The sequence below is a fragment of the Ambystoma mexicanum genome, chromosome 10 (genome assembly GCF_040938575.1).
Source record: "Ambystoma mexicanum isolate Mex_15411 chromosome 10, UKY_AmexF1_1, whole genome shotgun sequence".
In the NCBI taxonomy this organism is placed as follows: domain Eukaryota; kingdom Metazoa; phylum Chordata; class Amphibia; order Caudata; family Ambystomatidae; genus Ambystoma; species Ambystoma mexicanum.
Window position 1 is genome coordinate 1507131597 of NC_090932.1, and position 14286 is coordinate 1507145882.

The window sequence follows — 14286 nt, forward strand, 5'->3', positions numbered from 1 at the left end:
ATGAGACCCAGTAGGTGTTGCTACCACCAGGCCAAGGTCACTTCTCTACTGAGGAAGTGCGCTGTGGCTCTCTTGAGTGCCGTGATCTTGTCCTCCGAGGGAAACACGTTTTCGGAGCTCATGTCCCAAATGAGGCCCAATAAGGTCATGGTCTGCGTGAGCTGCAGCTGTGACATCTTGAGGTTGAGAGAAAAACCCAGCTTGTGCAGTGTGTTCATAAGAGCGTGTGAGGTATGGTGAATTGCTTCCCGGAGATGTAGTCCTGACGAGCCAGCCGTCCAGGTATGGGTAAATGTGGTGTCCTAGCGACCTGAGGAGGCCCGCCACCGTGTTAATCAGCCTGGTAAAGACCCTGGGAGCCGAGTTGAGGCCGAAAGGGAGCACCTTGTATTGGAAATGGTAGCCCATGATCCTGAATCTTAGAAAGGAACGATGAGGCTGCCAGATCAGGACGTGTAGGTACGGATCCTTCAGATCCAGGGAGCACATCCAGTCTCCCTTGCACAATGTCTCTGCTATCAAAGCTGGCGTAACCATCTTGAATTTGTGTAGAGGTAGGGAGAGGTTGAGAGTGGAAAGGTCCAGCACAACTCTCAGGCCCGCCTGGTTCTTTTTCTGAATGGCAAAAATACTGGAGTAAAAGCCCAAGCCTCGCTAGGAGGCTGGGACTTCCTCCACTGCCTGGCTCTCGACGAGCGACCGGATCTCCGCCAAAAGAGTTGCTGTCCCAACCTGTGGGAGTGGAAGGGAGGAGGGGAGGAGAGACTGGGATAGGGAGGCGGTACCCCGTGAAGACTACAGAGAGGATTCAGGGGTCCGCAAAATTCTAACTCCAAAACTGTGCATGGAGAGCAAGCCTGCCCCCCACTGGAGACATGTGGACCCGGAGGGGCATGTTAGGACAGTTTTTCTCAAGTCCAACTAAGGGCTTAGTAAAACCATTCAACTGAGGCAGTACAAGACTCCACTCTTAATATAAGGCTGTAACACCCGAGTATAGGGCAGCGTACACAGAGCAGCCAGGCTTATTTTAGGAGGGAGAGAGGGCAGTAGATACATTACAGGTGAAATTGTAATACAAATGATCCAAAGAAACACTGAAACACTATGTATTGTAAAAATAAAGGATTTATTTCAATACAGGTAGGCCCAGATACATTTAGTGGTTAAGTAAGTACTAACACATTATATGAAATCACAATATAAAACACAACACTATACTTGAAAGTACACAGACCCAAGTATAAACCTTATTGGGAACACCTAACAGTAGTTCTAGGGAAGTCAAAACCTTGTTATACACATTTAGTATAGGTCAAGCCTATTCTTTGGGAGTAAAAGACCAATGGTTACTTTCAGATTACATTCAGTAATGCAAGGGCAGTAGGCCCTTGTACATTGACCCTTGGAACAAATCACAAACAGTCAATTGGGCAATATACTTTTGGTGAATAGTGAAACACTTATCCTAGGTGCAGTAAAAACCTATAACTACTTTTGTCATAACACACAGTAATACCAGGTGAGTAAAACCTAAGGATGTAATATACAATTACAGATGCTTTTGAAATCAGGGAACCCCAGATTGAGGTAAGCAATAACTCTGGTAACTTGTTTTGGATGGCACACAGCTAACACAAGTTAAGAAAAACCCACATGCTTTAACTTCACAATGAAGGGGAAAGTAAAACCCAATGCCACACTTTACTGAATGGTTATTCTAGGTAGGCAACAACCTAGTGTAGACGTATTAAGGACAGGCTAGCAGCAAGTCCGGGGAAGCAAGACCCAGTTGGGGGACACTCATACAGTTATCCTAACAGGACCAACCTGGTGATACCAACAGTTGGAGCATACTCATACAATTACCCTACAGGAATAATCTGGTGAAATCCACATATTGCTTTTGTAAAGAGGCACAACCTAATCACAGGAGAGTAAAATACCTTCACATCTACTTTCTATTAGACTGGAAACACAGTGGCTAAGGAAGAAAAGATGTTAACCATACTTTTAAGAATAGTGCATCACACATTCCTGATCAGTAATAACTTTTGTAACTGTTCACTCTTAGAATTACAGTTACCAAACAATACTTTACAAGTAAGTAAAACACTTGACTTCTTTTCTAGGCAGAAGTCCCAATCCCTTCAAAGTCTTTCCCTTATTCTTGGAGCACGAGTGTTCTCAGTGGCAGAAGGGAGGTCACTAGGACTAGTGACCAAAAGCCAGTTTTAGAATAAGTTCTTTAGTAGCAAAAGTCAGCGATCCTTAGGACAACTGGGCAAACCGGTGAGTACTTTACTTCTAGGTTTAGAAAAGGGTGCAGGGGCTTCACAGAAGACACCCCAGCAGGATTCTAGCAGTGGGACTGGGTGCACTGGATGAGGGACCTCCCAATCACAGAAAACACCCCATGACTACACAGAAATCCCAAAAGGCTTAAGTATATACCCAAGCCAACACAGTACCTCAGCAATGAAGAAGAGATTGCAGCAGAACTTCAGGGACTGCAGCCAAATACCTGGTCAGTGGATTCATTGTCCTGGAGACTGAACACAAGACCTCAGAAGGGACTTTGCAACAGGGACCGATGAAGAAGGCTCTAGGCAAGATTTCTCTCGCAGCTGAATGCGGTTCTGCAGATTTGGCGCCTTTTCAAGGAGCACAGAAGAAGACAGAAAATTGTGATTGAATTCTTGTCATTTTAAAAAGGTCCAGAACTCTTGTGAGGAGACTTTTCAGGCTCGATTCGTGTCTCTGGAGATACACCAAGATGCCCACGAAGTTTCAGCGAGTTTCGGAATTCAGAAGACCATGCACCGCACATTGGCTGGAGGTCCCACGGTACTGGGGTATTGCAAGGTCGCAGCAACCCGTGGGATGGCTCAAAATGCAGGTCTTCTAGAGTCAGGCTCTGGGTTCGGGCCGTCGTTTTCGGAGACCCCAGGTCGATTGGAAGGAAGGGCTGCAGCAGGCTCCGGTTAAATAGCAGGCTCTCCGGTTGCTGGAATCATCTGTGCCACTTTTCCTTCGTCATCCTCTTCGGTTTTCTGTTCCAGTGGTCGACATGACTTCAGCTTCCAGGTTTCCAGTATTCATCAGGAACCACAGCACAACCTCTGCATTCTCTCCCCGCATTTTACAAGAAAGGGGCGTCTGGTTGTCCAATAAGGATAGCCAGCACCCCACTGGGATTTGTCCCAGTTGAAGCAAGGCGTAAGAAAAAAGATGGGGAAGTTTTGTACTCCTCCCCCACTTCCTGTGCTTACAGACTGACTGGAGCCTGGGCGGGGTGTCCAGGGGACTCCCGCAGAAGACAACATTCACACAAAGGAATTTCCCACCCTGGATGTCAGGGGAAGGAACAAGAAACGACAAGAAACACTAAAATGGCAGAAAAAGAAGATAGGGGCCATTCTGGTAAAATGAGCACCCTTAGGTGCCTTTACTGCAGCTGTGATTACAGCCTGCGGTAAAGGTGCACCAAATTAGTAAAAGGTGTCACTTCCACCAGCCATTAAAGGCAAGCTTGTCACTAACAGAATTGTTACAGTTTTAGTGTGAAAAGGGAAATATTGTATCTCTCCAGCACTCCACATAAGGTGGGGTGTGCTGGTTTCACCTAACGAAATGTAAAAGGGATCCGAAGAGCCTTTCTACCCTTGGGAACTGTAGTTCACTCAAGGTTAGCACAAGAAAGTTAAATGGGGAGCCCCTAGGGCAACCCAGGAACAACAGGCACTTATTGCCAATAAGTTCTTAAACATGATAACTTTAAAAAGACACTATAGAGTGTCTTAAAAAATGACAACCATAAAAAGAGTTAAAGATTAGGTGAGTGTGGTAAAAGGTTCCCACTCACTGAGGTATTAATGAAAAATATCCCACTAGAAAAGCAAAATGTTTTGGGGTTGAACCAGGAAAGGAAGATTTACCAGCTCTGTGGAAATCTTACCCAACACATGTCATGCCTTCTTTCCCTCTGAGGCTGCTGCGGAGGAGGGGGACTGGAAAGAGCCTGTACTCACCCCATACCCACCCAGCCCCCTTTTTGTTGTTTTTGCCGATGCGGGAACAGCGAATAGTCAGGCTGCCTGGACCTCCGCTCTTGGAAGCTGCGGTAACCTCTGTAAGTACGCCCATTCTCAGAGCGTTGCTGTGACTGGGTGTACGGTTTGGGCGTGGTCTTTGTAAGAATAGATAAAGACTTGGCCGTTTGAGAGCTGCTTTTCTTTTTATCCAGCTCCTTGTCCGTTGTGGAGTGGAAGAGGTCCACCCCTTCGAACGAAAGATCCAGTATGCGTTCCTGGACATCTGGGTTGAATTTCATAGCACAGAGCCAGTCTGTTCTTCTCAGGTCCGTGGCAATACAGATGGCACGGCCAGAGGTGTCGATGTGGGCCACGGAGGACTCCATGATGTCCTGCGCCACGATCTTGGCCTGAGACAATCCCGCCTTGGATTGGCTCTGCGCCGGAAGCTCTGGGAGGAAATCCGCAATATCCCGCCAGAGCCTCTGATTAACGGCTGCCAGCATGACATCCACATTGGCTTGACACAGGTGCAAGGACGCGTTTGAATACAGCTTCTTCCCGTACACCTCCAAGATCTTCTCCTCCTTGTCTAGCAGCGACGCAGTGGAGGAAGCCGAGGACGACTGAGGCTTGGAATACAGTGATGCCACAGCGATCACCAAGGAGTGTGGCTGAGGATGGGCCGATAGCAAGAGTGTATCCCCCTCCATCTGCCTGTACTTGGCGTCCAGGTGTTTATTCACCAGCTGGGCTGAGTGGGGCTTGAGCCAACCCTTCTGGCCAAGGCACCTACGTCCTTCGGCATCGGGATCCCCGTTCTGACAACGGGACGTAGGGTGAGGACTTCTGTGATGACCGCCTCTGCTGGTTGCTCGACCTTGGGCTGAGGAAGGCCCAAGTACTCTGCCAGCCCTGCCAAACGTTCGTGGAAGGCTTTGGCTGAAGACTGCGGGTCAGGGTGGTCCTCATCTGTGTCCACCTGCGGATCCGAGGCTGCAGTGAAACCACCTGTGCAATCGGCTGGGGGGCCGGAGCGGGCTGCTGAGGCTGAACAGGGACTGTAGGAGCCTGTACTGGGGGCCTGCGGCGCCGGCTGGACAATTGGGGGGAGCAAGTCATTGATGGCGTCCCCGAGGATGACCCCCATCTGTGGAGATTTCATGAACCGAGGAACTTTTCAAACCCTACCCCTATTGACAGGGTAGCGGGCGGCTGCTGGAGCCGTTGGGAGCCCTGCCAATATGGACGCAGCGAGAACCTGCTTGCGCAAAGGAAGGATACGCTGTAGGCCACATACCTGGTTGACACCAGTCCCACCTTGACACACAGTCGTCCACCTGCCTTCCCTGTAGGGCTGTCGGCCGGATGTCTGGATTTTCTGGCGCGGCAGCCATCTTGTCGAGCTGCTTTCCACGTGCCTGCGTCGTGTTGCTCGGCTCACAGGGCCCCGTCCCGCCCAGGACTCTTGCGTGTGGATCATGGGGCCAACCCTGTTACTCAGGCCTAGGCCTGGTAGACGTTACACCCTAGGCAGATCTGCCTGTAGAACTGCTTAAAGGCGCCCCCTCGGACATGATGCCGGTACTAGGGCATAGCCCCTCGGGTCAAGACCCAGTAAAAGAACCTTCCGGTCCCTCAGCACCCTCACCAGGAGGATCGGCAGATCCCTCGGCCTCTCGGCTGGTAGCTGATACAGCCCCAGTACTGGTGCCGATTTGAGCACATGGGCGGTCCCTCGCATGCGGACAAGTCCTTGGGAAGCAGTCTCCCTTGCGGGGGGCACTGGAAAAGAGCACCCCTACCTTGGGCTTGAATCGATGATAGACGAAGTCCTTTAGGTCCTCTGGAGGCGATCTGTGGAAGAGCTCCCTCCACTTGGCCAGTCTGTTCTTCAAAGACCTTGAGGAAAGCATGTTGCACGCGGTACAAGCTTGCCAGCCGTGGTCAGGGCCAAGGCACCGTAGGCAGAGGACGTGGGGGTCTTTAGTCGGAAAGAGCCTGTCGGAGGATGGACACCTGCTGAACCCTGTAGAAGTCGGCATGCGCCGGGGAGGAGTGTGACCCCTGAGGACCGAGTACCTGAATGATAAGACAAAAAAAACAAAGAGAAGAAGTATCCGCACGTGGAATTACATGGCCGAAGACAAACCCAGGAGCCATGGTGAATTTGGCCTGTTCCCGTCAATGCGGAAAAGGTGAGTGAGGTGTGGCGCCGGAGTCAGGGCAGTGCATGCTCCCAGGGCTGCACACCAGCGCGCCTCTAAATTTAAGGGGGAAGGTGTTTTTTTTCTGGTGAAAAAGTCTCCCATCCCTCGCGAGGGACTCGCCATGCAGTATGGAGAGAAGGGGACGGGAAAATGTTTGCCACACGATCCTCGGCGAGAAGGCCATGCCTAGCAATGAGCCCAAGACTGCCCCGATAAATCTGGGAGACTGGGAAGGCAGAACAAGAGACTTAGTTGAGGGAAACGTCCAATTCTGCAAGAGAATGCATGTACGGATTAGATTTTCTGACATTAGCTCCTGTGAGCGAGCTCAGACCAGTCAGTCGTCCAGGTAGGGAAAGACAAGGATGCCCTTCTCCCTGACTCAAGTCGCTACCACTGCAAGCAGTTTGGTGAAAACGCGGTGCTGACGAAAGATCTACCGGCAAGACCCGAATTGGCAATGCTGTTGGCACACCACAAACCTCAGGTACTTCATGTGCTTCAAATGAAATGGCACATGCAAGTAGGTGTCCTGAAGATCCAGGGAAACCAACAAGTCCTGCAGATCGAGGGTCTGCAGGATCTGGGATAGAGTGACCATCTTGAACTTGTCCTGGCAAACAAACAAGTTCAGTAGCTGCAGATCAATAATGGGCTGCACGCCTCCACCCTTTTGCACCAGAAAATAAGTGGATTACCACTCCCTCCATCGTTCTGATACAGAACTGGTTTGATAGTGTTTTTCACCAAAAGCTGACAGACCTCCTCCAGAAGGATGCCATCTGGAGAGAGGGTGTGGCCAGTGGACCGTGGTCTGGTGGGCATTGGAGAAAAGGTGGGCATTGGAGAAAAGGAAGTCAATACCTCTGAATGATGACCGATAGCCCCACCAGTGACAGGTGCTGGAGTCCATCACTGAGTTTCGGTGCCCTAGGTGGCAGAGGGGAGAGCGGCTGCCGCGATACCCCATTGCTGCAAACCTGTCCCTCTCACAGCGTCTGCCCAGGGCAGGTTGTCCATAGCCCATCTGGGAAAAGGCGAGAAAGGGAAAAAAACCCATGACCAGGATTGTGTGCGGGGCTGCTGAACCGCTAGTCCAATGATTCAGCAGTTGCCTTAGACTACTGGACTTTGTGAAGGATATCCTTAGATCCAAATAAATTCTGTCCATCAAAAGGCATATCTAGAAGCCTCGACTGCACATCAGCAGCAAACCCGGACGTCCTTATCCACAAATGGCACCCGACCACAGTGCTAGTGGCCATGGAACTGCCCCCACAGTCTGCCGTGTCTAGGCCAGATGCAGCATCTGCTGCACTGCCTGTTGCCATCCAAGACCAGGGAAAGAAACCCATCCCTCATCTCGCCCTCTGGAAAGTGCCCTGCGGCTCTGGCTACAGCCGACCAGAGGCCAAAGGAACTTCACCATAGCACAAGATCCATTCATAGCTCACAGCGCTACACAGCCTGATGCAAACACCTTCTTGCCCTACGCATCCAGCATTTTGCTTTCCCTGTCTGGTGGAACAGACAGAAAGGTAGAGATCTTCAGGCTTGCCATTGCGGCCAATACCACCAGGCTTTCAGGTGATGTGTGGGCTGAGAGGACAGCTAGATCCGAAGGTGCATGTCAGTACTTCCTCACCTGATCCCTGTCCATTGGGCAACAGAGGCAGGGTTTTCCCACACTTCCAAAATGGGTACCTCCAGCACCACGGTAAAGGGCAGCATTGTCTCTTTCATTGGGGCATCATCAAGAACGTGGCAGAGTTTGTATTGCACTCTGGACCTGGACTGTGACGAGATACAAGGCATTGGCCACCTTTGCCATCAGTCGCTGAAAAGCAACCTGAGGTTTACGTGTCGGTGCTGACAGAAAGCCCAACTCTGGGGAAGTGTCCAGATCGCTGGCCCCTGGTAGGTCAGCTGCCAGGTCCAGCATGTCGCCAGTCCCATAGAACCATAGAACTCCTGGGGGACGTCCCTCTCTTCGCTATGGCCCATGGGTTCAAAACCAAATGGGACCTGGTCGCCTTCCCCATCTTAAATGTTATACATTTTCAACATAAAAGCGTCTCTGGGAAGTGGGACGGATTCCTGCGGAGTCCACATCGCTGAATAGGCCGGAGCATGCTAGTGCTGAGCGAGCCCGCTCTCCGCTTGGACCAGGCACGAGCCCGTAGGCATGCAGGTGTGGTCACCTGAGGGTACCCTGCCAGTGACAGAAGACGCAGTGGGACCCCAGCAGTACCCCTGCCTGTGCCACAGGTGCCGGGGCCGGAACCATAGGTGTTGGATGATTTCAAGCAACTTCAGGTGAAAACCTTCCCATTCCTCTTTCGGGGAGGATTGGATTGGAAAGGGTACCTGCGCAAGCCACTCCAGAGAACCCTTAGAGCAGTGGCTTTTTTTCTTTGTGGAGGAAGAAGAGTGCCATGTCGAGGGCTCACTCAAAGAGCATGACCTCTTATGAGGGGGCATAGGGGTGTGGTCTCCCTCCCCCCTCTGCCTTTCTCCCCTTCTCTCCCCCCTCATCTCCACCCCTCTCTCCCGGAACAATGAATCGCGACTGCAAATGCGGAACCTTCGCCATATGGATGAAGGTGAATAATTATGCTGCCTGATCGCTAAGGGCCTCTGGGTGCATCGACTGACACCAGCAGCAGTCCTGGGTGTTGTGTTCTTTGCATAGACAGTACAAGCAAATACGATGCAAATCGGACACAGACAAACATATACCTAATGCAGTCCGTGCATGGATTGAACCTGGACGCCTTTGACGTTCCTGCCAAGCGAATAGAGTGCACGGAAAAAATAAACTGAGGTCATGGGGTGTGGCCCCGCTACTTATTCTGGCCCAGACATCATTTCCAGTGCAGGACACATAGAGGTGTCAGACGGACCCGGGTCAGAGCTGTGCAGCACCACCTGGCTGTGCCGGGAAATGGATATCATAGATAAGGAATCCATGGCAGGAAGGAATCCATTAGAAACGTAGGTCTGCTTCCAAAAAAAGTACCTGCAGACTAATGCTCCTCATAATCATGAGCATGTCGTTTGGTGTGTTAAACTGTGGCTTCTCGATGGAGGTACTGTTTTAGTACTTTCAACAGGTATCACCAAATCAATCACATTGGAGACATGGTTAAGATTATGTTTTAGCTTCAGAGGACATGACATGTTTGTAATGAAAAACCGCAAGCTTTTATACAAAATCCCTCTTTGCTGAAACAAAACATGGAGACCAATTAACGATTTAATGCGACTTGCACAGTTCAAGAGGTATGGATTAGAATACTGTGACAAGGCAGTAACCTTGCATGGCCAAGAGGGGGCAAGAACCTCTCTCAGCCGGGGGTGGGAAGCCTACCAGGAAGAGAACCAGAGCCAGTGCTGCCCTGAGGGGGGAGGAGGCAGTTCAGGGGGCCCCAATTCTGCCCCACCTCTTGTGCCAGAATGATTTTTTGCAGTCCATCTTTTACTGAAGTCATGCCTCCTGGATAAGAGGTTGTCAGTCTTTTTCTATCTTTCCTAGAGATACAACAAAGGAATAAATCAACAAGAAGCATCACAGGGAGCGCCCATGTTGAGCACCCCACCACAGCAGCAGAGAACCCTCAACCTGACTGCCAGCAGTTCCCCAATCTTCAGTGAAATCAGTCCACATGAGGACAACCCCACAACGTCTGTGTGCAGCAGCCAGATCAGCCGCGCCCTACAGCTGGGTGATCGCAGCAAAGAGACAAAGCTGTCACTGGATACGCTTAACCACCAGGGATTTCAGGAGAGCCAAAACCCCTCTTGGGACTTACCAGCGTGTCACCACGACTGGGGTGCGCTAACACGAAGAGAGACATTGAACTTACTGGGCCACGATGGCAATTCCGTGACGGGTTCCTCGCATTGAAAGTGGGCAAGGCTTAGCACGCTATTTCTAACTTTACAAGAAATAACACATCGCCCGGTGGGGAAGACAGGGCTAGATTGGCCAAAAAAAGGGGAGCAATCCCAGGAGGGAGAGGGAAGATAAAGGGGCGTAGGAAGTGTGGGTTACCTAGGTTAGATCAGAGAAGGTTAACGACCAAGCAAGTAGGACGAAGGAGCAGTGGAGCATTGAGGGGATTTTTGCAGATGGTTGCATATTGGCTAGTTATTGCGTGGCACTGCTTTGTGACTTTGCAGGTCTCTGGTGAGTGTGGTTAAAAAGATTATTGTAACGAGTGGTTGTGAAGTTGATGATGCTGAGTGAAAAGGGTGTCTGAGCAGTAGGAGATATGAAGTGAGAGGAGGAAGTAGTGTGGAGGAGGGAGTGGTAGGACTAAGGAGGGAGTAGTAGTGCAGAGGATGAGGATTAACACCAAAGGGTGGAGGTGAGGTTTAGGGGGAATGAGAAACAGAGTGATAGATGATTGGAGGGAGGAGTGAGACTAAAGGAATAAGGTGAGGGTAGGAAAGGTAAGTGAGCGTGATACAGGAATGACTCAATTCATCTGTAAGGCACCATCTCCTATATTCCAGAAGAACAGGAACAACTGGATAGAGTAGGGAAAATTAGTAAGTCCCTGGGGTCAGGGACGCCTGGGTAAGGGGATGTGGGTCAACAAGACGTGAGAGAGGAATGGCCCAAGGGAACATAACAATTTCAATTAAAAAAAACTCTTGAATCGCCTATGAGGTTTTGGAGCAATTTGTGTGCCCTCTGTGACAACACCATTTAAAAGTGTATATCGTAAAAATCATGGTAATCATGACTTAGTCTCATTCAATAAATAATTATTTCTATTTTGTTTTTTTGTTAAAGGGTGTACATGGCACAAATACATCACAGAACTTTAAAAATAAACACATTACAAAACCATGAAACAAAACAAATACATACAGAGCATTTCCAGTAAACAAATATGCATAAAGCATCAGTAGACTAAAGGATCATTCCATATAAACACCTGTAGTTCCATTTAATGCTGCTATTCTCATTAACACAAATCAGATCAAACAATACACTTACTGTGTATAATTCTACATGCCCAGAGGTAGAATATCCTGGAGTTAGGAACTTTTTAGCATCCGCCTTTCTTACTTTTTCATCTCCTGAGCCCAAATCTTTAAGAAATAAATTTAAGCATAAAAAGAGTGAAACAGACAAAGATGCAAAAAACAAAAGATGCAAACAAACTGCATTATTACCTAAAATGCCCATGTCGTATCGTCCATTCTTTTTGGCATTCTGAACAACAGCAGTAAGTGTGTCCGAAAAATACTGGAACAAAGTATTTTGTTGATGTACTTCCATACCAAGAATTCGGTTAAGGAACCTTCCTATGTTATTGTAATCTGAGGTTAAAAAACATTACATTGTTTTCAGACAAAAGCAAGTAAACAAGACAATCATAAAATAAACAAAGCATTAATGGAAATACACCTGCACCTGCTATTTGTCTTGTATTTAACATTCATCTGCAGAGGCGTGGATACAAAAAGTTGACTTATTCCCTACAAATATAGTGGTAAACATACAAAAAGGGCTGGTGCGCTTGTGTTTTGTACAGAAGATGTGATAATTTAACCTCTGTTGTCCAACCAAGCAGACAAAGGATAAGTTAAGAGCAGCGCCTCAAATGTACCAACAGCTCCCTTTGTTAGTTTATCTAATTAGTCATGAAATTACACAACTTTCTCTTGGATAAAGACTAGTCTCTAATCCAGAGAAACAAGAAAAACACAAAAATAATACCTTTCGAATGGGTACCCGAAAGCAGCTTGGTGCAGCATGGGGCACTCTTAAAGGATCCAATTACAAAACATCAGTCAACCCACCAAAATAATGCATCATGAGTAAGCACACTACTGTGTTTAATAGATTTAATAGTACCTTTATCAAGTGTTAGAATGCCAGATCGGTCTTCGACATTAATCAGTCCAACACCTATTAACCCTTGTCGAACATCTAATAAGAAGAAAGTTGTGTTACTTTAATCCTTTATACAGGACAACAGATGTTCAGGATTGTTCTGCAGTACGAGCACATTATGATTTCACTTCTTAGTCAATTGAAGGTTTAATTATGTGCATCTTGTTTTTAAAAAATACATTCTAGTAGCAACATTAAGACACATTTTTACTTACCTGTAACAGTAGTTTTTAGTGAGAATACTGCTCAGCTGGCAGGAAGATTGTCACAAACAAAACGTTTAGTCTATCAATTGTTTTACTACTCTATCAATGCCATAACTGATTTGCTTCATCGAAGCAAATTAGATATAAATTAATACTGCAGCCCACACCAAGGTATACATTTTATATTACAATTTACAGGTTGCAAAGGGTACGTGGATACCATTTTAACAGGTTTAGGAAAGACAAAAACATTTAATGTCACAGAGTAAGGACCTGGCTAAAACTGGGCTCCTAGATGAAAACGAACAGAACAGTATGATCGGTTCAAATTTATTGGACCAATGTGCCAATACATACATCGCCTGGTGGGCAGATTTTAGAAGGCCACCCTATCTACAGTGTACAGGGAACTCTAAGAGGTAAGCCAAAACCCAATCAAGGTAAATGTGAAAAGCAATCAAGGCTATTCTCGTTAGAGCGGGTAGAGTCAGTGGTCCCCAATGAGTCGACACAGTAAAGCACACAACAATTCAATTTAGGCAGGAACGCATACAAATATGTATTCTAGACCTTAAACTCACACTAACAAAATTAAACAAGCAGGTAATCTTACAGCACAACCCAATAATAAACGTTTCTCCAGCATGGGGTCTGGCATGGATTCACATGCTCATGAATATTCCCCGTCGTCAGGCTGGGAATCCTCGGTAAAGAAAAATCAGTATCAGTTTCATTTCTGATCTGTCATTCGTAGTAGTAACCAATCACTGATCTCTGCGTCATACTGACCACAGCCAATGACTGCCATCTCCCTAAGCCCCGCCTCTGGCAGCCATCTTCAGATTTTTACCGCACGTTCAAGTGTTGGGATCCTCGTGCTATTGCTCTCGAGCTTTAGTGCTTTTTTCGCGCTTTTTCTTAGGAACATTTTCTCTTTTTCGGTCAAAAGAGCCTCAAGCTCCACCGTTTCTTTATCCGATCAACGGGGACCCGTGTCGGATTCTTCTACGCCCCTCAAGGGTGAAGATTTCGTCGAGCCACGCTTTTGGAGGACTCCAGAAGTTTCTCAGGCCCATCTCTATCATGGCCCAGGAGAAGGGAAGCTCGACGCCCGGAAAGCTGTTCAGAGTCTGCCCTGGATGCCAGCTTCATAATGTCTTTAAGGAGGACGAACACTCCCTTTGCCTCTACTGCCTGCATGAGGACAAGACGCACGTGGAGAAGGACTGTGCGTTTTGTGGCAATATGTCGGAGCGGACCATGAAGGACCGCCATCTGCTTCTCGCCAACTGGCTGGAAGGGAAGAGCCCGTCAGGCGAGAAGAAGAAGAAGAAGTCTGAGCGGTCTTCTAAGACCTTTGAGGGCACCCCGGCGACGGGGGTCCAACAGAAGGCCAAGCACCGCAAGTCCGCTGGCACCGGGAGCGCCGAACGGTCGGGCTCTACGGGCACCAGGCAGGGCGCATCCTCCCCGGTGCCATCAACCACGAGCCAACGCTCGGGCTCGGGTAAGAGGAAGGCCGAGCACCCGGCGAAGCTCCTAGAGAGACCCCGGTCGAGCTCGAAGGCCCCATCGGAGGGGCAGAGAGGCGGTGACCCTCCCCCCAAGGAGAAGGCGGTGAGCACACCTAAGGTGGTGAAAGCCTTGATCCACCCGGCCAAGGCCTCTATCGAGACAGTCGCGGCGGCCCTGGCTCAGCCTGTGGAGGCTACACCAGTGGTGGCGACCTCGGGCCCAGAGTCTCCCTGCCACCACAGAGGGAGTCCTCTTTCATGCCCATCGACAGGACCCCCGTGAAACCTCCAATGGAGAAGAAAAAGGGGGGGCAGGAGGTCGTCATGGATTCGGCCTCAACCGCTGAGGAGGAGCTGATCGAAGTCTTAAGCCACGGCGTTGGCGTGGAAGAAGACCAGCCCGTTGGGAGG

The 14286-nt window shown here is 49.0% G+C and overlaps 1 protein-coding gene across 4 annotated transcripts in view; it reads right to left on the reverse strand.

Moving 5' to 3' along the window:
- The window catches only part of SBNO1 (strawberry notch homolog 1), a 2127865-nt gene that overhangs the window by 517409 nt on the left and 1596170 nt on the right, over positions 1 to 14286 (reverse strand). For all 4 annotated transcript variants that reach the window (XM_069619669.1, XM_069619670.1, XM_069619667.1 and 1 more), the window contains 3 exons: positions 12117 to 12191; positions 11432 to 11578; positions 11253 to 11347 (listed from right to left, as the gene is read on the reverse strand). In XM_069619669.1, the coding sequence (XP_069475770.1) occupies positions 11253 to 11347; positions 11432 to 11578; positions 12117 to 12191 (317 nt within the window). The remainder of the gene's footprint in view (positions 1 to 11252; positions 11348 to 11431; positions 11579 to 12116; positions 12192 to 14286) is intronic.